At 44.1% G+C, this 25,846-nt stretch overlaps 1 protein-coding gene across 4 annotated transcripts in view; it reads left to right on the top strand.

Moving 5' to 3' along the window:
- The window catches only part of RPS6KA1 (ribosomal protein S6 kinase A1), a 652,732-nt gene that overhangs the window by 412,807 nt on the left and 214,079 nt on the right, over positions 1–25,846 (top strand). For all 4 annotated transcript variants that reach the window (XM_075335914.1, XM_075335912.1, XM_075335913.1 and 1 more), the window contains 4 exons: positions 4,506–4,586; positions 4,678–4,757; positions 4,931–5,037; positions 22,088–22,125. In XM_075335914.1, the coding sequence (XP_075192029.1) occupies positions 4,506–4,586; positions 4,678–4,757; positions 4,931–5,037; positions 22,088–22,125 (306 nt within the window). The remainder of the gene's footprint in view (positions 1–4,505; positions 4,587–4,677; positions 4,758–4,930; positions 5,038–22,087; positions 22,126–25,846) is intronic.

Below are 25,846 nucleotides of genomic sequence, written 5' to 3'. Positions count from 1 at the left end.
ACCAGCCTCAGGCATCACAACACATCAGTTTTAGCATATATGGAACACCGTGAATAAAATCTCAACAACAATCGTGCAATCGCACTTTTTTTGCAATTTTTCCGCATTTGGAATTTTTAGCTGTTTTACGGTATACTATATGGTAAAATTCATGGTTTCACTTAAAAGCACAGCTCGTTCTGCAAAAAACAAGCCCTCACATGACCATATTGACTGAAAAATAAAAAAATTATGTCTCACAGAAGAATGGTGAAAAAAAAAAAACCCACGGAAAGCGCAAAATTGGCCGGTCGTGAAGGGGTTAAAATACAAGAGGCTGAAAAAAAAATCTTTATTGTCTTATATGGAGAAAAAAAGATCAACAAATGTGAATAGTTAAAAGTATATCAATTATAATTTAAAAAAAAAAATTTAAATAAGTGGAATGTGCAGAATCCGTAGTTTTTATCATCTCCAACATGTTGGAGAATGGGCAGCCAATCAGCCCAGGTATTTAACCCAAAAAATGTAAAATGCTTTTAGTTACACAGAAGGGAAATTTAAGATAACCTCAGACCTTGAATTTTCTAATTGTAAATGTTAACACTATAGATGTAACTCTCCCCCCATTCTAATAAAGTGCAAAACGTAAGGTCGTTAGTTATAAGCCTAGAGAATACTAGACAAAAACATGCTGTGAAAGTCATGAGTCAGTGCAATAGGCAGTCTGCACAATGCAGTTGGTGCTGCCATAAATGTAGTCAAAATCAAGCCCTAAGCTGGTCCTCATATACACCTATGGGTATGTACAGGTATATGAGTAACTCCATTGCAAAATAAATAAGTAAAGATATAAGTATACCTCTTCAGTTATATAATAAAAAATTGTCATAAAGGTAACACAAATAGCCTTGTGTACGGGTCTGGTATACAGACATGGTGTCTGACTCGTCACTTGATTCTCTTTCACTCATTAATGTCACATTATATGCTTTTATACAAAAGCCTTACTATACATGTTTACTTATTTATCATTGTTGCGTTGATTTTGACTATATTCATGGCAGCACCTTTTGTATTATACATACTGCTATTGCACTTTAAGTAATGATTTACCAAGCATCTTAAGCTTTATTGGAGCATGATCTAGCAGGGACTTCAACTCTTTGTATTGACCTTAAACGTTTACTTTTACAACTTTTAATATTTCTTCTGTTTTACTTTTTGTGTACGTTAATAAAGATTTGTATTTTTTGATTTTTGGTGTGTGGTACTTTTTTGCGGGTCCTTTGACTATATAGAAACGTGGCTTCTTTTGTACTCTTGCACTGCCTAGTTGGCACAGCATTTATACTTGTGGTGGCATCTGCTTTTGGTGGGTTAAGCCAATCTTTTACTTTGAATAATCATTACAATTTCATTACTTTTTGGAAATAACTAAGGCCTGATTAACAGAGTAATGACCTTACAATATTTGTCAGTACCCATAAAATATGACCACAAAATTATTGATGTATTTTTATAAAACAATGTGTGATTTACTTAGATTGTACTATTTTAAATATTTTGGTTTTCATACATGACGAGAAAACGTTGTCAGAGTATTCTCAGTTTAGAAAAGGGCATCCACAAAATTGTAAAAGATATTTGTTTTTCTGAGTATAACCTTATTAGGGATCAATGCCACCTCTCTTCGCCTCTCACAGCTCTCAACCTCTGAGATACATGAACACGGTAACACCCTTGACCTGGTCTTTGCCCGCATCTGCTCAGTCTCTCAGATAACACACCTCTTCACCTCTCTGACCACAACATCCTCTCCTTCATGCTCACAAATTCTCACCCAACCCAGCACACTCCCACCTATCACACATTCAGAAATCTACAGGCCTTTGACTCTCATACACTTTTAGACTCTACATTCGTAAGTCCCCATTCTCTTATTTTCCCTGTCCGGATCTGGCTGTTAATCACTACAGTGATACTCTCAGAAGCACCCTGGACCAAATAGCATCCCTGACCCTCAAAACCTCCAAACAGAGTAAAACAGCCATGGCTCACATCCCAAACTCTGTTATGGTTCGGGGTTCCCGTGAGCCTCGAACTGCCCCAGTTCCATTTTTGTCACCTGCATTGGAGTCGGTCGACTCCACTGCACCACCTGTCCGTCGCTCTAGGCGGTTGGCTGAGAGGCATCAGGTTTCTAGGGTCGTCAGTTATCCTGAGCCTAAGTTCTCATTTAGCGCTACCGCGTGTGTGCGGGTTCCTGCTGCCGCTCCAAGCTCTAAGTGTGGGATTCCCGCTATCGCGCATGCGTGTGATGTCACCAATGACACGGTGGCCGCTGATTAGCTGTCTGTGACGTCAGCGGTGACGTGGCAGCCGCTATTTGGTCGTCATGACGTCAGCAGTGACGTGGCGGCCGCGGTATGGCGGCACCCCAACAAACAAATTCACCCCAACAAACAAATCTACTTCACCACCGTGATCTCCTAACTTTACAACAATACAAAAAAGCTCTTCGACATCTTTCACTCCCTCCTCAGTCCTAAAGTGCAGCCCCCTACCACAGACCTTTGTGCTGATGATCTGGCCTGCTATTTCACAGAGAAAATAGAAAATATCCATCAGGAAATCCGCTCCCAGCTACCAAGTGTCGATATTCCCATCCCTCACCACATCCCATCTGGCTTTCTCTCCACATTTGACCCAGTCACAGAAGAAGTCTCGAGGCTCCTCTCTTCTTCTCATGCTACCACTTGCACTAGTAACTCCAGTCCCTCCCTCCCATCGTCACTAGTCACCTAACTTAAATCTTCAATCTCTCCCTCTCTTCTTGTTTCTTCCCTACTCCTTCAAACACTCTACCATTACTCCATTGTTAAAAAAAACCCTTCTCTTGATCTATCCTGTACAAATAAATACAGACTGGTTTCCAATCTCCCCTTCATCTCTAAATTCATGGAGCGCCTTGTCTATTCATGTCTCACCCATTACTTCTCCCCTCACTCTTTTCTAGATCCATTACAGTCTGGCTTCCGCCCCCTACATTCTACAGAAACTGCCCTCATCAAAGTAACCAATGACCTTCTAACAGCAAAACGTAATGGTGACTACTCTCTGCTTATTCTTTTTGACCTGTCTGCATCTTTCAACACTGTCGACCACCATCTACTACTCGCTGTGCTCCACTCAATTGGTTTAAAGGACACTGCTCTCTCCTGGTTCACTGCCTATCTTTCTGATCGCTCTTTCAGTGTATCATTTGCTGGCTCCAGATCTTCTTCTCTTGCTGTTGGAGTCCCTCAATGTTCAGTCATTGGCCCTCTTCTCTTCCCTGTTTACACAGCGCCAATTAGACAAACCAGCAGCAAATTTGGCTTCCAGTGCCATCTTTATGCAGATAACACACAACTATACACTTCATCCCCTGACTTGACCCTCGCTGTACTACAGAACACCAGTGATTGTCTGTCTGCAGTTTCAAACATCATGTCTGCTCTATCTGAAATGTAAGCTTTCAAAAACTGAACTTCCAACTCCTAGGCTGCAGGCTCGCTGTCTGGTTGTTATGCTTGACACCAATCTTTCCTTCACGTCCTCATACAATCTCTCGCCCACGCTTGTCACCTGCACCTGAAGAACATATCTAGAATCCACCCCTTGATCACCATGGAAACAAGACAAACCCTCACTAGACTTTCCCCTCTACAGTCCATCCTTAGTGCTGCAGCCAGGTTCACCTATGTGGGTAATCGTTATTCGTACACTTCCATTCTGTGACAGTCATTGCACTGGCGGCCCATACATTATAGGATCCAATTTAAATTGCTTGTTCTCACCCACAAAGCTCTTCACAACATGGCACTCCCCTACATCTCCATCCTCATTTCTGTCTATCAACCTACCTGTTCTCTACACTACACAAACAACTTTCTACTAACATTCACACTAGTCCGAACTTCCCACTGCCAGCTCCAAACCTTTTTCCGAGCTGCACCAATCCTCTGGAATCCTCTATCCCAAGAAACTAGGATGATCCACAACTTGTACAGTTTCAGACGCTCCTTAAAAACACATCTTTTTAGTGTGCTTTATCAAGATCAAAGTCAATTCATATATACCCCTCCACTATGTCTCAGAGCATTAACTCTCCAGTGCACCTAAAGCATTACAAAGTTGGCTAATGACCTGGTTCATGCAGCCTTTTATCTATCCCTCCCATTTTTTTAGAGATGGCTGGACCGTTGTTGTAAATAAGCACTTGAACCTTGTGTAACCCCCACCTCACTCCATTGTAGATTGTAAGCTCTTATGAGCAGGGTTGTCATTATTTTTGCTTCAATTATTGTATCTACAAGAACTGTTACTTATGCTTGTTTGTATATGAATTGTAAAGCACTGCTGAATATGTTGGCACTATACTATAGAAATAAAGGTTAATATTATTAGTGGGAACTCAGTCTTTAAGGAGGTTTTTGTTTCTAGTTGCTAATGAGATGATTGTGTTTTTTACTTCTTTTCAGTAAGAGACAGAGTAAGAACTAAAATGGAACGGGATATCCTGGCTGAAGTTAATCATCCATTTGTTGTAAGGCTCCATTATGGTAAGAACAAATTATTTCCTACCGAGTGTTTTACTTTGTGATACCTTTGATCTGGCGTAACAATCATTAAAATGTGTCAATTTGATTACAGCTTTTCAGACGGAGGGGAAACTTTACTTAATCTTAGACTTCTTGCGTGGTGGAGACCTCTTCACTCGTCTTTCAAAGGAGGTCAGTGCAGAAGCTGCATGTTTGCCCATAATATCAACCATTCTTCTAGAACTATCTTTACCTGAACATAATGCCTGTCTGGCTGATGGGGTTATTGCCATCAATACAGCAAAATGGAAAAAAAACAACACATGTTGATGACCAGGCTTAAAAAATGGATTATTCTCTTTTAGGTCATGTTTACAGAGGAGGATGTAAAGTTTTACCTGGCGGAGTTGGCTTTGGGTTTGGATCATTTACACAGCCTTGGAATCATTTATCGTGATCTAAAACCTGAGAAGTATGTATCTAAGTACTTTCAATCTATCTGTTTCAGAGTCATGACTATGTGCAAAAAAATACCCAGTGATCTTGGATAAATGTGTTGCTTAATGGTTACCAGAGAACAACTTTAAGTCCTGTCCACCATTATTGCAGTCATGATGTTGTATAATACAGTGTCATATGGGCTTTTCAGCGGTAACTGCACAAGCATCACAGAGCAACCATTTAAAAATATAATCATAATAATAATAAGCTTTATTTTTATTCAGCACCAACATATTCTGCAGCGCTTTACAAACATCAGCAACACTGTCCCCATTGGGGCTCATGATCTAAACTCCCTATCAGTATCTCTTTGGAGTGATGGAGGAAACCTGAGAACCCAGAGGAAACTACGCAAATATGGGGAGAACCTACAAACTCCTTGCAGATGTTGTCCTTGGAGGGATTTAAACCCAGGACCCAAGCGCTGCAAGACTTAAGTGCTAACCACTGAGCCACCATGCCACCCAAACATTTTTAATAGAGATGAAAACATACTTTTTAAGATTTTATTCACATGTAACTTTTTCGTGACAATGGTGCTCTGAGAAATAAATGTACACGCTGAAATTTCAGTGTATTAAGTGGAAGTTTTAGGAATTTTGGGGAATTTTCATAATTTTCTGCAACAGATCTGCCGCATGTGCATACACCCTATGGACCCCTTCACACATCTGTTCCAGTACACGTGGTGTCCTTTTTCATACGTACTAGAGAAATGTTCACATGTATACTCATTAAAATGTGTTGATTTTCACACATCCATTTCTTTTTCACACAGACCGTTGTCATCTGTTGTCAGCACAGATGAAAAGGGCCAATAGGAATCTTTGGGTCTGTGGAAAATGCATATTGCACATGGGTGACAACCGTGTGACACAGACCAAAAGTAAATGCATTCAAGAAATTAGATTTTTTTTTTCCGTGTTTAAAATGGGCAAAGATGATAGGTAGCAGATGGACAGGTAGTGGACGGATGGAGAAATAGAAAGATGGATGGAGAAATAAAGAGATTTTACAGCTATTGGCTAAATAAATAATTATTTAAAAAAAACCCGACTTTACCATTTTTGATAACCAGCAAAGGTAATGTAGACCTCTGCAAGCTAATATTATCAGGCTGGGAAAGCCCAAGGTATTGGGCCCTTCCAAGCCTAAAGGAACCAGCCTGCAGCCGCCCCAGAAGTAGCGCATCACATTAGATGCTTCAATTCTGATGCTTTGCCTTGACTCTTCCCGATTGACCTGGTGTGTTGGCTTAATGGTTTATGGGGTTGATGTCAGCTGTGTAATGTCAGTTGGCATTAAGCTCTGGTGTTGGAGAGGTGTCAATTGAATGAAACATTTATTTTCATTGTCGTGTGTTTTTTTTCTGGTGCGTGTCATACAGGTGTCACACACAGATGGCACATACAGACACACAAATGGTCAAAATGGAATGTGCCTTTTTTGGTTTTATTTTACACGGATATGTAATGGGCCTTAAGGCCGCTTTACACGCTGCGATATCGGTACCGATATCACTAGTGTGGGTACCCGCCCCCATCTGTTGTGCGACACGGGCAAATCGCTGCCCGTGCCGCACAACATCGCCCAGACCCGTCACACTACTTACCTGTCCGGCGACGTCGCTGTGACCGGCGAACCGCCTCCTTTCTAAGGGGGCGATTCGTTCTGCGCCACAGTGACGTCACAGCTGCATCACTAAACCGCCGCCCAATAGAAGCGGAGGGGCGGAGATGAGCGGGACGTAACATCCCGCCCACCGCCTTCCTTCCGCATAGCGTCCGGGAGGCAGGTAAGGAGAGGTTCCTCGTTCCTTTGGCGTCACATGAAGCGATGTGTGCTGCCGCAGGAATGAGGAACAACTTCGTTACTGCTGCAGTAACGATTTTTGAGAATGGACCCCCATGTCACCGATGAGCGATTTTGCACGTTTTTGTGACGATGCAAAATCGCTCATAGGTGTCACACGCAACGGCATCGCTAATGCGGCCGGATGTGCGTCACCAATTCCGTGACCCCGACGAGTTCGCATTAGCGATGTCGTAGCGTGTAAAGCCCCCTTAAGGCTTATTTACATGTTGAATACTTTTGCCTAATGGGATTACAGGGAATCAGTCAGTAGAATAAAGCCTCCTAAGCTGTCTATGTGGGAACCTTCATATGTTATCCAATATCTTATTTTAGAGAAATCCATTTTTCTTATATGTAAATAAGCGGGTCCAGACTATGGGCAGGACAATGATCTGCATGAGAATCTGCCTCCAGGGCCTATAGTAAATGAATGGAGGTGTTTCCAATGTGATGACTGATATTTTACTATCCTACAGAGCTCTGTAATGAGATCAGAACTAACACAGTACAGCAGAGCTAAAAATACAGTGGAAGGGAGATTTGTCTCATTACAAACACATTTTCATGTACACTTGTCTCTCATATTGCTGTCAGCTCTGCTGAGAGGTGTGCCTGATTATAACTAACACAGTTCAGCAGAGTTGAATCTTGTCTTATAACAGATTTGCAGTTGTCTTCTCATAGTGATGTCAGCTCTGATGTACTGCCCCTCCCCCTACACTTGCTGCTTTTGAAACTGAAGAATTGTAAAACGACAAATGCAGCGGCACACTTGTTTGTAATGAGACAAGGTTCACTTTTGTTGTACTGTGTTAGCTCTGATCTCAGAGTTGTGTGTGATTAATGGAGCAAAGTGTCAGTGATCACATCTCACACTGGTATAATGCCCTTTTTCATGTAAAACAATGCTCTGGAGACCTATAACTTCCTGTTGCTTTCTCAGAGTATGTTTTCTCGTAATAGCTTCAGCGTCTTAGAGTAAAACCTACATGGCTGCCATAACGCGGCTAATATCTGAATCTTGTTGCCTGTGGTTCAGGTATCGTAAGTAGAGTTGATCGAACGGCCAAAAATCCGGTACCGGCGATCACTGCCAGATTTTAAAAAGAGTCCGATCCGCTACGGAATCCCGTGCCCATATAAGTCAACGGGGACCGGAATCCAGAGTTTAAAAACGTTTGTGGAGGGGCTAGGGGGGGTAGGAGCGAGCGCGGCATACTCACCGAAGCGCTGTCATGGCGGCACACCTTCTGGGTCACGCCATTCCCTTCCAGAGCCGACAATTCAATATTCATTGTTTTCCCCGCCCATCGGCGCGTGTAATTGGTTGCAGCTAGATGCGCCCCCACTCTGAGTGTCAGCTGACTGCAACCAATCACAGGCGCCAGGATGGCCGGTGGGCGGGGAAAGCAGTGCAAGTGTCTGCCGGTCAGCATGGTGGTAAAAAAATAAACAATCGGCAGCACAGCTTTAGCTCGCGGCTGCAGCCCCAGCTGTCTGGCTGTATCTGTGCGGTGTATCCAGTCACACGTGCGAGGCTGCCGGGTGATGCCATGGCAGACTCGCGCGAGTCCCTCGCATGTGTGACTGCGGTGAAACCACATGCGGCTTTTTTTTTTTTTTTAATTTAAAGAAATTAAAAAAAAAAAACAAAAAAAAAACCTGATGAGCGGTTCCCCCTAATCTTCATCCCCAGCCAAGATAACGGCAGCTGGGGGCTGGTATTTCAGCCCGCTGCCGCCCGGTATTGCCGCATCTATTAGATGTGACAATCCCAGTGTGATACCGGCTCTTCCCGGTGGTATGATGCGGTGCCAATCGAGGTAATAGCAGGGGTTAATAACAGCGCACAGCTGCTACTAAACCCTAGGTTTGTGATGGCACAGGCGTCTATCAGATACCTGCATCACACAAACCTGTAAGTGAATGTAAATAAACAAGACACAGAGAAAAATCCTTTATTTGGAATAACATACAAACACCCCCGCCTTTACCACTTTATTAACCCCCCCAACACCCTGCAGCTCCGACGTAATCCACAGGAGGTCCCACGCAGCTTCATCTCTGATACATCTGAATATCACAGAGAGAGGCACGACCGACCGCTCTCTGTGAGCTCCAGAGAATGAGTGAGCTGCGCAATGAGCGGTGACGTCACTCATGTCCTTTGCGGTCACAGCTGAAGGTTCCCACAGTCCTTCATCTGTGATTGCAGGTAACCTGACCTCAGGTGGAGGTCACTGAGTTTACAGACCTGCATCTCCTGGCAGAAAAATCAGGTTTTTTTGGCCAAGAGATGCAGATTTTGGGCTGTAATTTTTTTTTTTTTCAAAAATGTTTATTGAAAAGGAGAAAATATCATACAAAATCAAGTATAAGTAACTCTATAACATAGTGGCATATTTTCAGTGTGTGCATGAATACTTCCACATATTGAGGAAATAAAGACAATCTCAATAAGAGATCATGTACACACAATTCTTCATGTGGACTTAGGTAATGAGTCAATGAAAATAGGAACGTTGATTTCTGAAGTACTAAATTTAGATTAATAAAAGCTGGAAAGAGAAAAGTATGTTAAGTAGCAAAGAAGAATTCAAATTAGAGGAAAGACAGATCAGAAAAAGAAAGAAGAGAAGGGGGGGAACAGAAGGGGGGAGGGGAAGGAGGGACTTGGGGGTCTCCCTTGGATCACAACCGGTTTAAGGAGGTCTACACTCCACCTCTCAGCATGAACAGAGCAAAAATTAAGCAATTGGTTCCTAAGAGGAAAGGATTACCTCGAAATCAGCGGATTCTCTAAATAGAAGCCACGGCGTCCAAGAGATGAAAAACTTGCTCAGCAGGAGCTCAGAGTGGGAGGATAGTATTTCCATCCTGCAAATGGGATCCATTTCCGCCAACCACTCCAGAATCGTCGGGGTTACACCTGACTTCCACTTTCTCGGGATGATTGCTCTGGTCGCGGCAACAAAATGACGGAGAAGACCTTGCTTAATCTCTTTGAAAGCTCCGGGGATCATGGACATGAGACCGATCTGCGGAAAGCATGTGATTGTCAGCCCCGTGATGTGGTTGTGAATTTGAAAAACTTTACGCCACAATTCCTGAATTATCGGGCAGGACGACCAGATATGTAGCATGGATCCCTCAGCAGCATTACATCTCCAACAAGTGTCGGGGTTGGTCGGGAAGATTTTGTGTAGCTCCTTCGGACACCTATACCAACGGGAAATGATCTTAGTTTTTTTCCTGCACTTTACAAGGCAAGGGAAGTCTATGTACACACATATAAGCTTTTGCCCAATCCAGGTCAGAAGAAGCACTCCCCAGATCTTTCTCCCAGGATTTCACATTCCAGACTGGATCCGAATCGATTGGGTCAATCAAAATGGAGTAAATCGGGGAATTCTAGGTGGATCAAAAGGGATTCAAAGTTGGTACAGACCCTGGCCAGGTCGGAGGCTGAGCGAGCAGAGGAGATGAACGATTGCAAGTACATGAACCACTGGATTTGTTGATCAAGGAAGGCGGCTCGGAAATGCTGTAAGGTTGTCAGAGAAGGCGTTCCCAGCAGGGTAGCGCTAACCCTAGACCTTTGGGATGAAGACCAGATCATAAACCTATATGGAGATAAGGTATGCACACCAGTGACTATGCAAGGGGAATACATGTAATAGCAGAAACTGCTGTGTGAATACTGACATGAAAAATTCAATAGCTATATGTAAGAATGAAATGGGAAAAATGGAACCTGCATTACTGCCATGAATATATGAATAAAGAGAAATTTAGCTACTGAATTGATCAATGCAATAGAGCCCCAACACTACGCCAAAGTATTTCTCTACGTTGGGGTCCCTAGCTTGTGTGTGTCCTCTCATGCAGTTAAAAAACTTACCGTGTATGGGAAGCTGAGACACAGGCTATATATACGTATCATGTGGATTGGCAATAGGTGTGAGTGGGGTGGGTTCACAAACGAAAAACTACTAACAAATAAGGAATAACGTTTGGAACTCCATTCTATGTCTGAACTGGGTGCAAAAACCTAAAAAAAATCACTATATGGAGATAAGTGATTCAGACATAGAATGGAATCCAAAGGATTCGCAACAAAATATTGAAAATAAAAATATTTTGTTTGGGTTTGGTTTATTTGTCCAATTACTTTTGACCTCCTAAAATGTGGAGTGTTTGTAAAGAAATGTGTACAATTCCTACAATTTCTATCAGATATTTTTGTTCAAACCTTCAAATTAAACGTTACAATCTGCACTTGAATTCTGTTGTAGAGGTTTCATTTCAAATCCAATGTGGTGGCATGCAGAGCCCAACTCGCGAAAATTGTGTCACTGTCCAAATATTTCTGGACCTAACTGTATATTTCCTAGATAGTATTACAGGAAGGGTGAGTAACTAACGGCCTCATTGAGACCTCTAGGGACCAGATTTTCCAAGGTAACGATCCATTTCGTCTCGCATTGTGCTAGACGCTTTCTGAGGTCACCACCCCTAATTCCTCCCACTATGGCATCAATGCCTCTGATTGTAAGTTTGGAGGGATCACAGGAGTGGTGAGATCTGAAATGTCTAGGAAGTGTTTTCAGGACACTTGGATCAACCTCTGATTTGGCCGCAGCAATGTCCCTGACATGCTCCCTGACCCTAATGTGGAGCTCATGAGAAGTGAGCCCCACATAGGTCAGGGGGCATGTACACGTAACAAAATATATCACGTGTGTGGTACCACACGTGATATATTGTTTGATATGGAAATTCTTTAATCCATCTGATGAGTGGAAAGTTGAGCTACGAAGGACATTGCTGCAGGCCAAGCAGTGCCCACAAGGGAAACATCCCTGTATCGGCCCGCGTGATCCAAAGGGATTAGCCCTAGGCGGGACATAATGGCTCTGTACCAGAATGTCCTTCAGACTTCTGGCCCTCCTCGAGGTCATCATTAGATTCTGGGTCAGTACCTCCGCAAGTACCGGGTCAGTGAAAAGTACCGGCCAATGTCTCTTCATAATATGGTGCATAGTCTCCCATTCCTGGTTGTAGGTCCCAATGAACCTCACTATGCCATCCTGTTGTTTTGTTTTTTTTGGGGTATTAATCAGCAGTTGTGCTCTAGAAGTTTTTTTTCGCACGGTTGTAGCCAGTTTTTATGCTCCTCATGCTGTACCCCCTATCACGAAAGCGGTCTCTGAGGTCCACAGACTGTGCCTCAAACATGGTGTCAGATGAGCATATCAGTCTCACCCTCAGGTACTGCCCGGTTGGGATGGCGTGAATTGTGGATGGATTATGGGCTGAGGACGCATGCAGCACTGCATTTACAGACGTCTCCTTGCGAAGACGTCCGTTTGGATCGATCCTCTATCATCAACCGTTATTAATATGTCTAGGAAATCGATCCTGCATCTGCTGCTCTTATAGGTCAATTTGATATTGAATTTGTTGATGTTCAGCTGTCCCATGAACTGATTGAGTTGCTCCGGACTACCCTGCCACACAAAAAAGATGTCATCTATGTATCGCAGCCAACACTGCACATGGGCGCAAAGCTCGGAGCCTCCGTCACCAAAAACCAGCCTCTCCCAGTGCCCTAGGAAAAGGCCGGCGTACGAAGGCGCACAAGCCGCGCCCATGGCAGTGCCACGCTGCTGCAGGTAAAAAATTTTAATATATCGTTTTCGAAACGTACGTCCATTTTCCTGAGGTTGCTCTTGTGACCAGGCTGGGCCACACCACCCCACCACCAATTGGTAGATATACTAGAGATATTATGGCATTTGTTGCGATTTGGTGGGGATCTTGAGGGGTTAATGTTTTTGACAGGCTGACATTGCTCAAATGCATTTAATGCATGCACCGGAATGGGTGCATCGCTACCTATTGTTTAAAACTTAGCCCTGATATGGTATGGATCCCAGCCTTTGGTCTTGTAAACATTTGGATTTTATGTGATTTTAATGATTAATCACCTGCTGTACCTAATAAAATTTGTCTATTTTTGCACTGAACAACTCTTGGTCCTCATGCTTATGTATCATCATTATCACAGCAAGGCTTGCAAAACAAACTGGAGCTCCCTGCATCCATGCATAATAAATGTCCCCCTGAGCCTGCCACAACTCTGCAGGGTGCTGAGCCCACTCTGAAAGACGTGCTTGCAGCTATAGCTCAAAATGGCTCCACAATGAGATCCCTAAGCTTCCAGATGGGCCAAATCATGGAGGAGTTATCAAGTGTAAAACAGAGCCTCCAAAAAGTGAACGACCGCATGACGGCGTCAGAGGGGAGAATCAGTGACTTAGAGGACAAAATGCCCCAGGTTACCGGTGACTCCCACAGGCATGATCAGCAACTGGCATTTCTACTTAACAAGACAGATGATTTAGAAAATAGATTGAGGAGAAACAATGTGCAGAAAAAACGGAGGGCACAAATCCGTCAGAATTTTTTGAGAGATGGCTGCAAAAAGTATTTGGTGCAGAGGTCCTATCCCCCCTGTATGCTGTGGAGAGAGCCCACAGAGTGCCCACCAGACCCCTGCCTCCGGGAGCTCCTCCAAGACCTGTACAGGTGAAACTACTACATTATAGAGACCGGGATGTGATCCTAAGAGCAGCTAGAAACAAAGGCTCCATAACGGTGGACGGCCACAAAATATCCTTCTTTCCTGATTATTCAATTGAAATTTCAAAAAGAAGAGCTCAATTCACAGATGTCAAACGCCGCCTGAGAAAGCCCAAGTCTCGTACTCCATGCTGTACCCAGCGAGGCTCAGGGTGGCTGCACTGCAAGAGACATTCCTTTTTGAAAATCCTAAAGATGCTCTCAGATGGCTCGACATGAATGAGCAACGGCTCAGGCAAAATCCACAATGTTGATATGTAACCCTTTAAGGACTTTATGGATGATGACTACTCAACTGTCTGCTGCGATTACATAGGATTGGCCCAGTGGATAAAATTATTATGATACCCATTGATTGGTTCCAGCAGAACTCCCTGGAAGAGGAGTTTGCGTTTCCTTTCTTTCCCTTTTTCACTTCCAGAGACGGTTTTTGTTTTTCTCACTTCCCTGCAATTCTCATTGTTCTCAGGGGTTTTTTTTGTGTTTTTTTCTTGCTTTAAACCATTTTGGGAAGCGGGAATTTTGTCTCTCTTGTTTCGGCTTCAGGATGGACTGGTGCCTCAGTTTCAACGTTTATGTTGTGGGATAACTGTTAGATGCGGGGGGAGGGGAAAGGATGGAGGGGGGGGGGAATGTTTCTGCAGCTTTAATAATGCTTTTATATTTATGTCTGCTAATGGTTCTCATGTGGTCCAGGAAGGTGGAGGAGGGATGGAACTCTTTGCCGGGTATGACTGCTTGCACTACATACGCATACCACCAGGATGGCGGGTAGGATTAACATTCTTTCTTGGAATGTCCGTGGCTTGGGGGACCACACAAAAAGGGTAGCAGTAATGGAACAGGTCAAATCCCACTTTCCAGCAATCATCTGCCTACAGGTGACACATTTGGAGGGCAACAAAATAGCATACATGAATCGCTCATGGGTGGGCCACTCAACCTACACAGCTCATTCCTGAGGTGTCAGTATCTTAGTCCACAGAGCAATCCCATTTGAGATCATTTCATCCACAGTAGTTCAGGAAGGTAGATTCATTTGCATGCACTGTAAAATATTTAACAAGGAGCTCCTTCTGATAACAGTTTATATACCGCCTCCATATAATAATACTGTTATGAACAAACTTGCGGAAATGATTAGCAAGACCCCCAATGTACAGGTGGTGTGCACGGGGGATTTCAACAACATCATTCACCCATATTGGGACAAACACAATGTGGGTACTCACTTAGAACACCATCCTAACTCCAAATTTGGGGACACGGTGGCTGAACTGGCCCTTTCAGATCTGTGGCGAATCAGAAACCCTGGAGTCAGGCGATTCTCGTGCTATTCCAAAACACACAACACTCTGTCCAGAATAGACCTGATCTTGGGGTCGGAGGGTATACTGCCAATGGTGGAAAACACAGAATACCTTCCTAGAGGTTTATCAGACCATTCCCCACTGCTGACACGAATTAATATTTTACCTGGGCTTGATCGTACCCATAGCTTGTGGTCCTTCAATCCTTTTTGGCTACAGATTATAGATGTGGGCCCGGTTGAACTAGCCCTTGAATATTATTTTCAGGACAACTGTACTGGGGAGATGTCGCTTAACACTGTTTGGGATGCCATGAAGGCCTGTCTGAGGGGGTCACTGATACAGGGGGTCAGTAGATCTAAAATTAAGTCGGCACAATTTGAAATTTTTCTTAAAGAACGGGTCCAGACGACAGAACAGAAGTACATTCTGTCAGGGGATACATGGGACTTACTGGAATGGAGGGAGGCACAAGAAGCATATGATTCTCACATTAAGAAACGGGCCACTAACAAAAGACTTTTTACACAAAAGAGATTCTTTGAAGAGGGCGAAAAAGCGGGTCATTTATTAGCGGTGATTGCTAAAGCACAAAGGGGGAACACATTTGTGGGGGCGCTAAGGGACAAAACCGGGACCATAGTCAATCAACCTGACCAAATTTTGTCTACCTTCTCTGAATTCTACGAACAACTTTACAGTACTAAACTGCAATATGATAGGGAACAGATAGCTTCTTACCTGAAAGACATCTCCTTGCCCTCACTTTCAGATGAGGACAGGCTATACCTAAACAGTCCACTCACACTGGAAGAGTTGCATTTAGCGGTATCCTCCATGCCCGATAATAAGTCACCGGTTTCAGATGGGATCCCCACAGAGATTTACAAAAAGTTTGGAGACATCCTGCTCCCCCAGCTGCTGTCGACCTTCCAGCAAGCAGCCAAAAATGGCTCCTTGCCCCAATCGATGAGAGAAGCAGTGATAGTTGTCATACTTAAATCTGGCAAGGATCCCCTCATCCCTGACTCTTATAGACCTACCTATCTGTTACCTACAGATATCAAAATAATAGCTAAAGTACTAGCTTCCAGACTTAATAAGGTTATACTTTCACTAATCCATTCGGACCAGTCGGGGTTCATGCCTTCCAGATCAATGGCAGTGAATATACGACGGTTACACCTCAACTTACAATTGCCAGTTGATAACTCAGAGGATAGAGTAATTTGCTCCCTAGACGTCGCTAAGGCTTTCGACTCTATTGAGTGGGAGTTTCTCTTTTCTCTGGGCAGTACTTGACAGATTTGGACTTGGGAGGGACTTTATTTCCTGGGTAAGACTTCTATATAATAATTCTACTACTAGGATCAAAGTTAATGGATTCCTTACCTCTCCTTTCCACCTAGGTAGGGGCACCCGCCAGGGATGCCCGCTATCCCCCTTACTATTTGCACTGGCCGTTGAGCCTATGGCGGCAATGGTTAGATCCAATCCAGACATAACAGGGTTCAGGAGGGGTGGTCAGGAGGAAAAAATAGCGTTGTATGCAGACGACACACTCCTTTTTCTGGCCAATGCAACATCATCACTGCCAAGAGCAATGGGGGTTATACAACAATTTGGGAAGTACTCAGGTCTATCAATTAACTGGGAAAAGTCTGTATTACTTCCGGTGGATGGAACCACAAACTCACTTAACTACGTACACTCGGGCCTACAGGTTGTTGCCAAGTTTAAATATTTGGGGATAATAGTCACCACTCGTGTTGAGGATTATGAGAATCTCAACCTAACCCCTATTCTGTCGAAATTTAAGGATAAGAAGGAAGTCTGGTCTCGCCTGCCCTTCTCAGCAGTTGGCCGCACTAACTTGATCAAAATGATCTGGATGCCCCAACTATTATACAAGCTACACAACTCTCCACAATGGATTCCACAAAGATTTTTCCATAAGGTAAATGCATTATTCCGTGAATTGATCTGGAACAGAAAGATGCCGCGCATTAGGCCCGAGACCCTGCAGAGGGATCAAAGTAGTAGAGGTCTGGCGGTACCCAATCCATGGGTTTACTATCTGGCAGCTCAGCTTCAGCACATTAGGGGATGGGAGGACCCTGGAGGGGGGGGGCACAGTATACGATTCTACAACAATATTTTCACTCCACTAGTCTATACGAGGTTCTAGAGGCAGGAGGCTTCGGAGCTGCTGCTAATAGTTGCCCAACCCTATTACTAATCCAAAAACTTTGGGATAAAACTAAAAAACTACAAGACATTCAAGGAATTTCACAATACACCTCTATATGGGGAACTCCATGGTTACCTAACTTGCATCGTTTAGAGGAGTTTGGGAGCTGGGCTTTGAGAGGGATAAATAGATTCACACATATTGTTGAGGAGAGCCAACTCAGAGGCTTCCCTCAGTTGCAAGCAGAGTTTGGGATCCAGAATTCGGAGTTTTATAAGTACTTACAACTGAGACATGCCTATCAGGCAGAAACCTCTATTACGGGCAGAGCATTGGAGCAGAACAAAGTTATGCAACGCATAGCAATCTCTAGAGGCTCAGCAGGAGTGATCTCTCGTCTATATTGGGATCTATTATATTTGGTGCACCGGAACTTTCCAGTAAACGCAAAAGAAAAATGGGAACGAGCTATAGGACCTTTTGAGAACAACCATTGGGTAGAAATTTTAGAAAGAATTCCTAGTCTATCATTGGGGGAGGCATACAGACTGTCACACATGTACGTTATTCACCAAGTATATCGCACTCCTAGATTCCTGTTTGATATTGGAGTTAGAACTGACCCCTTCTGCCCGCGATGCAAAATATGTTCCGCAGATCTATTACATATGATGTGGTCGTGTCCTGATATTGAACATTACTGGAGAGAGGTGACAGAAATAATCGATAGAGTATATACGATAGAGACGAGCTTAACTCCCTTTGTATGTATTCTGGGATACGTGGAGGATTTACCTTTGGAGGAGGAGGGCAAAGTGGCCGTATCTAGACTATTTTATATTGCCAGGAAATTAATCGCTCAACACTGGATCTCAGACCACAGTCCTACAATATCTGAATATGTCAAAAAAGTTAATTGGGTGATAAATGTGGAGAAAAGTATATATCGGAAAAGAAATGGCGTCATCAAATTTGAAATATGGGCAGGATGGATAGACTAGTCAGGTTTGGCTTCCAGGGAACCGATTTAGGTTTAGATTGGGCTTACTCTAAATTGATAACAAGGGGCAAAGGGCGAGAAATTTCTGCAGAACTTATCTATAATGATGACAGAGGTTTGGGAGAAGAGAGTAGCATGGGAACAGGTTAGATTCTTCATCAAAAATTACATTTAACTGTGTACAATGCCAAACAAAGCAAAAACTCATAAAGAAAAACAAAAGTCTAATTGGATTAATTGATAAATGTAATAATGGTACTTAAGAACTTTTGTCCAGGAATGTGTGGAGCTGCAGATTTGACATTATCTCTCCTTTATACAAGTCTGTTTAATGTTTGTTGGGGAGGGTTGGGAGGGGGGTAGAAGCTGGGTAGCCTCCAATGTTTATTTGGTTGTAACTTGTAAAACTTCAATAAAAACATTTAATTAAAAAAAAAGATTTCAGAAAGTTAAAGAAGAATCTCGGGCACCGCTTCAAACACTTTTTCTCATGTCGTGCAATCAATGCCCATAGCAAACTGGCAGATATCCATGCTGCTCTGGGGTGCTCATTTTAGAGAAGATATATCCACATGAACTTGTAGAGAAAATGGCACTCACCAGTTCTTGCTGTGCAGGGAATTCTTTATTGAAATGTGGAGATTACAGTCATAGGTCTGGCGGGGAGGGAGTAGACCACCAGACACGTTAGACGACGGCCGTTTCCAGGAAACCGCAGTCTGACTTGTTGGGTGGTCTGCTCCCTCCCCGCCAGCCCTATGAATGTAATCTCCACATTTAAATAAAGAATTCCTTGCACAGCAAGAACTGGTGAGTGCCATTTTCTCTACAAGTTCATGTGGACCAATTTACTAATCTGGTGAGGATAGCTGATGTATGATATAAGCGAAAATCTGGAAGTCCTGTGCCCCCTTTTGTCTTACGTCTCGTCAAGTATTTAAAGGCCAGTCGGGGGTTACTTTTTTTTACATACAAAAGCTGTCGTGATCCATCGAAGATGGGCAAAGAAGAATCTGGGTACGGCTATATGAACTGTTTAAAAAAGAAAAAGGAGTTTGGGGAGGACATCCATTTTTAAAACGTTGAAACGTCCAAACCAGGACAGAGCCTGCAAATTGTAAGCCTGAAGATCAGCGTCAATGCGCTGCAGTAGTAGTTTGTAGTTCAAATTATGGGCTGAAATTTTTACACCATATTCCTGCATCCAATGTACACCTCCTGGCAAAAAAAAAAAACGGTTATTTTTCCACAATTTTTGCCATGGTTTTTTGCTAGGAGCTGCACATTTGGTGCTGGAGTCATCTGCACCAGCTTTCAGCACCAAATTTCCACTTGCTGGCAGAATTTTTTTTTTTTTTGGGGCCAAGGGATGCAAATTTGGTGCTCAAAATTTTACACCATATTCCTGCATCCAATCTATACCGCCTTGCAAAAAAACCGCGGTGTTTTGACGCATTTTTTGCCGCTGTTTTTTTCCACGATTTTTGCTGCGTTTTTTTTGCTAGGAGGTGCACATTTGGTGCTGAAATCGTCTGCACCAGATTTCAGCACCAAATTTCCACCTGCTGGCAGGAATTTGTTTTTCTTTTTACAGCCTGCCGTTCTCTGAACATGAGCGTGCATGTACCTAGAAACACATGCACGCCCCTGTCAGAAGAGTGCTGCTGTGCTGGTGGTGTCAGACTCGTGCGGGTCTGCCAAGCATGACATCACTTGGCACAGCCTGCCGTTCTCTGAGCGTGCATGTACCTAGAAACACATGCACGCTCCTGTCAGAAGTGCTGCGATGTCAGACTCGCGGGAGTCCCTCGCATGAGGCTTATTTTTTATTTTAAATAAATAATTTTAAAAAAAATCCGACGTACGGTCCCCCCCGGTTTTTATCCCCAGCCATGATAATGCCGGCTGGGGGCTGGTATATTCTCAGCCCGCAGTTGCCCGGTATTGTCGCATCTATTAGATGTGACAATCCCGTATTCTCAGCCCGCAGTTGCCCGGTATTGTCGCATCTATTAGATGTGACAATCCCGGTGCAATTACCGGCTCTTCCCGGTGGCATGATGTGGTGCCAATGGGGGTAATTACAGGGGTTAATAGTAACTCGCCCACCCCAGGGCCTTAGGTGACTCAGTGTCGGGCCGGACTAGTCCGGGGTAGTCAGCGGTGGCGGGGCTCAATTCCGGGGCCCTGGTGGGGTCAGTTAATGTGGTGGTATTGGGGGTGATGATAGTGTTACAGTTTATATAAGATTCGTGACACCACCTGTGGTAGTTTGCAGCTATGGAGCCACAGCTGCTGAAAGGGACCTCCGGGGCTAATGTTATAGCAGCTGAGATGTTGCTTGCTCTCCACAGGTAGAGCGGGTACCCCGGGGCAAGCTTTGGTGCTTGGTAAAGTCTATGGTGTTTGTGGGCGAGATGCAGAATGAATCAGACGACACAGGGCTTGCAGTTTAGGTCTTTTACTCACTGTTTCTGAGTCCAGTTGCTAGCAAACCGGGTGCCCACAGTATGCTGGGATCCACTGTCAGGTGGTCAATACCGGTGCACCCCTCCTGTGTTTCTTTCCTGACTGTCTTCTTAGCCTTGACTTTATTAGTTGAACTGGTCTCGGCCTCCACCACAGGGCCTGTACAAAGGGGGCTAACCGCAGTTGTCTCTTGCTCCCTTCACCAGGGATCTGTGGTGGGTTGTGACCCTGGGCGCTTGCAACCACCCCAGGCCTTCGGTGTTACTTTTGAGGAATTGTCTTTCTTCCCTCTGTCTGGGGACTGTCCCCGAATGCAGCCAGATCCCTCTAGCCAATCTTCCTGTGGAACAGGCCATGAGCCAATATGCCCTTCCGTGGCCCTGGAATCCTTTCTTTACTTTCTTTAGGTGTCACCTGGGCTTAACAAGATCCCAGGGTCTCAACCAGGGACTTTCTTCTGTCACTTTCTCCTGAGGTAACTACCTCCCTCTCACACTCTAGACTCTCTGCTCTTGACTGACTGAACTTGAACTTCCTGGTTCCTTTATCTGCTCACACTTTTTGACTCCTCCCACACACCCACCGACTAGGCCCCACCCACACTATTGGGACCAGAAATGGGACTTATGGCCCCATGAATAAATCTATGGGGGTTGCTGCCACTATCCCTGACCCAGTGTATGCCTACCAATTGGTGTGTGCAAGTTTTAGTCTGTGGACCGGCATATGACCTCATTCTTGCCCAGGATGGGACATCACACCTCTGGCTGAGGTGCAATATCTCTGTGGCGACTGAAGCCTCAGGGGAGCCACACTAGCGGCACACAGCTGCTACTAAATTCTAGGTTTGTGATGGCACAGGTGCCTATCAGATACCTGCATCACACAAACCTTTAAATAAACACAGTCACAGAGCAAAATCCTTTATTTGAAATAAAGTACAAATCTCTCCCTCCTTCACCACAACACAGCCCTCCATCTCTGGCGTAATCCACACGACTTCCCACGACGACACATCCAACAGTGCTACATCTCAGAGCGAGCAGCCATAGAGCATGACTGCCAGCTCTGAGTGTAGCCTCTGATTGAGCCGCGATAAGCGATGACCGCAGCAGAGACTGTCACAGGCTGGGGGGCGCGTCAGCCAGTAGCCAATCACAGATGAGAAGACGGCCGGTGTGCGGGGAAAACACGGAAAGCTGTGTGATTCCGTGCACAGTACAGGAAGTGAAATGTGACCCGGAAGCAGTGTGCCGCCATGACACAGTCATTTATTTTTTATTTTGTTTATTTTTATTAATTGCCGAATTTGGATTGTGCACCCGGAATCCCGCGCGCGGCACAGATATAGCGCTGAAACCGCGCGGATCCGGACTATTACAATCCAGATCCGCTCAGCCCTAATCGTAAGTCAGCTGACAGCTTTACTTTAATAACATTTTTCAGCAAAAGAGCGCGTTCTGTCTAATGCATTTTTTCAGGCCATGAGTATGTTCGATACTAATGTATTGCCGTTACATTTTTAATCACTGTGTATATTTTAATTTTGCAGCATCTTACTTGATGAAGAAGGTCACATAAAGCTAACTGGTAAAGTATCTTTTGTTAATACTCCACAGCTTCCTGCATATACTTTAAATGTTAGTAAACTTTTTCTTTTTTTTTTCAACAGTTCACATAAAAAAAATAATACATTTTGTAATGCAGATAAAACCAGAAGTTTATTTACACTATGCAAATACATACAGTAAATGTGTTTTTCCTCACTATCTGACATGAAATCCCGTTTTAGGTCAGTTAGGATTACCAATATTATTTCAATTTGCCAAATGCTAGAATAAGGAGAGAGAGAGAATGTTTTAAGTCATTTTTATTACTTTCTGCAAAGTCAAAAGTTTACATATATTTCATTAGTATTTTGTACCTTTTGCTCTTCACCCCTTAAGGACGAAGCCAATTTTGTACTTGATGCCCAGGCCATTTTTTGTACCTTATTTTTCGGATTATAAGACTCACTTTTCCTCCCAAAAATTTGTGAGGAAAATGAGGGGTGCGTCTTAAAATATGAATATAGCTTTACCTGGGGGGCCTGTCTATGCAGCGATCTGATGTGTTCGGGTGGCCGAGTGCCTGTGCCTGTGTGCGGGCGGCAGCCGGGTGCCTGCGTGCGGGCGGCAGCCGGGTGCCTGCGTGCGGGCGGCAGCCGGGTGCCTGTACCTGCGTGTGGGTGGCAGCCGGGTGCCTGTACCTGCGTGTGGGCGGCAGCCGGGTGCCTGTTGGTGCCGGCTGCCTTTCTGTGCAGGTGGGCGGCTGTGCGGCAGGTTTCCCAGTACGTCCGCGGTCCCAGTTTCAAATGATGGCGCCGGGAGACAGCGCGTGCGCAGACGGAGCTCTTGCATGAGAGCTCCATCTGCGCATGCGCCGCTCCGGGCGCCATCGTTTGAACTGGGACCGCGGACACACTGGGACACTCACCGCACCAATCTGCTGCACTACTGACCCGCCTCGCCTGCCGCTGCCACTACTGACCCGCCTCGCCTGCCGCTGCCACTACTGACCCGCGGTGCCTGCCGCCACTGACCCGCCGAGCCGGCCACCACGGACGCCGCCGTACCAGCAGCCACTGACCCGCCGCGTGTGCCAGCAGAACCTCTTCTCCTGTGACCCGCTTCACCACCACTGCTGCCCCCCTCCGGTAAGACAACACTAAGACAACACCGGAGTATAAGACGGACCCCATTTTTATTATTTTTTACCTTTTTTATCTCTAAATTTGGGGTGCGTCTTATAATCCGATGCATCTTATAAAGCGAAAAATACGGTAATTATGACCAGTGTCACTTTGAGGTTTTAACTCAAGAACGCTTCAACAAACCCCATGATTCTGATATTGTTTTTTCGTGACATATTGTACTTCATGAGAGTTATAACTTTAATATTTAATATTTTTTGCTTTTATTTGTGAAAAAAATCGTAAATTTGACTAACATTTTGAAAATTTCACAATTTTCAAACTTTTAATTTTTATGTCCTTAAACCAGAGTTATGTCACACAAAATAGTTAATAAATTACATTTCCCACATGTCTACTTTACATCAGAGCAATTTTTGAAACAACATTTTTTGGGGTTAGCAAGTTAGAAAGGTTCAAAGTTCATCAGCAGTTTCCCATTTTTTCAACAAAATTCACAAAACCATTTTTTTAGAGACAACATCACATTTGAAGTGACTATAAGGGGCCTAGGGGACAGAAAATACCCAAAAGTGACACCTTTCTAAAAACTACACCCCTCAAAGTACTCAAAACCACATTCAAGAAATGTATTAACCCTTCATGTGCCTCTCAGAAACTAAAGCAATGTGGAATGAAAAAAAAGTTTACCTAAAAATGTTGCTCTGGCACCAATTTATTAACTTTTTGAAGAACTAACACAAAGTGGAACTCACAATTTGTTACCCAATGTCTTCTGAGCGCACTGATACCCCACATGTGGTCAGAAACCTCTGTTTTGACAAATGGAAGGGCCCAGAAAAGGAGCAATATTTGAATTTTGGAAAACAAATTTGGATAAAAAATTGTGGGCACCATGTTGAATTTGTAGGGCCCCTAAGGTACCCCCCCCCCACAAGTGATCCCATTTTGGAAACTAGACCCTGAAGGAATTTATTTAGATGTTTGTTGAGCACTTTTAACACCCGAGAGCTTCACAGATTTTTATAACGTTGAGCTGTGAAAATAAAAAAAATACATTTTTACCACAAAATTTTAACTTTAACCAAGTAGCTTTTTTTTTATTTTGTTTTACAAGGCTATCAGGAAAAAATGCACCAAAAAATGGATTGTGCAATTTCTCCTGAGTATGCCAATACCTCATATGTGCTGGAAATCAACTGTTTCTGTGCACGGCAGGGCTCGGAGGGGAAGGAGTGCCATTTGACTGAAAAATTGTCTCGAATCATTTGCGGACGCCATGTCGCGTTTGGAGAGCTCCTGAGGTGCCTAGATAGTGGAGCTCCCCCACAAGTGACCCCATTCTGGAAACTAGACCCCTCAAGGATTTTATCCAGTGTTATAGAGCGCTTTGTGAACCCACAGGTACTTCAGATTTTGAAAACCTTAGGTCATCATATTGAAAATGTTTTCATTTTGTTTCACAAAAATCTTGCTTTAGCACTAAATTTCTTACTTTTTCAAGAGGAAACACCAAAAAGTGGACACCACAGTTTATCCAATTTCTTATGAGCACAGGGATACTCCACATGTGGCCAAAAACCTCTGTTGGACAACAGGAGGGCTTGGAATGGAAGGAGCACCATTTGAATTTTGGAAAAGCTGAAATAGATTGCGGGCATCATGTTTAGGCTGTGCCCACGATCCAGCGACGCGGAGTCTGCAGAAATATAAGTGTTGTCCACGGGAGAACCCAGCTGCCCGTAACCAATATCCAGGTTCGGGCCGCTACTAACTTTAGCTCTATTCTCTCCGCTGAGAGCTCTCGTCTCTGCAGTATAAATTGACATTTTGCAGCACCAGATGTCAGTTTATGCTGTGAAGAAAATAAGCAGAGCAGGCAGGAGATTTCTAAAAATCCTCTCACTGCGCTTCTACTTTACAATGCAGCGTTATGGACGCAGTGAAAACCAGGCGTCCAAAACGCTTGAAACCCTAATCGCGGGCATACAGCCTAAAAAGCTAGGCTGGATGGATGGATAGACATACAGACAGACATGTCAAATACATATATAATGTCCTCCCCTCCACCCCTCATATTCTAAGCTGGCATCCTTTAGTGCCTTTCATGTGGAACTAAAACGTGTTAAGCCTTGTATTTAGCCAAAAAATACATAAAAAAAAAAACAAGCAAACATGGGGTCCCTTATCATTTTTGATTGCCAGTTTGTGTAAAGCAGACAGCTGCAGCCTGCAAACCACAGCTTGCAGCTTCACCTTAGTTGGCGATCCAATTTGGAGGGCAGCCCAGGCTCTTTTTTATAAATATTTATAAATAAAAAAAAACCATGGGGTTCCCCCCCCAAATTGGATCACTAGCTAAAGTAAAGCGGACAGCTGTGGTCTGGTATTCTCAGGGTGGGAAGGTCCATATTTGTTGGCCCTTCCCAGCCTAAAAATAGCTGGCCGCAGCCGCCCCAGAAGTGGTGCTTCCATTACATGCACCAATCTTGGTGCTTTACCCAGCTCATTCCATTGCCCTGGTGAAGTGGCAAATGGGGTAATAAATGGGGTTGATACCAGCTGTGTAATGTCACCTGGCATCAAGCCCTGGGGTTAGTGATGTCACATCATCTATCA

The sequence above is a fragment of the Anomaloglossus baeobatrachus genome, chromosome 2, assembly GCF_048569485.1.
Source record: "Anomaloglossus baeobatrachus isolate aAnoBae1 chromosome 2, aAnoBae1.hap1, whole genome shotgun sequence".
Classification (NCBI taxonomy): Eukaryota; Metazoa; Chordata; class Amphibia; order Anura; family Aromobatidae; genus Anomaloglossus; species Anomaloglossus baeobatrachus.
The sequence above is the reverse complement of the archived record's forward strand: the minus strand, read 5'-3'. Positions and strand labels throughout refer to the sequence as shown.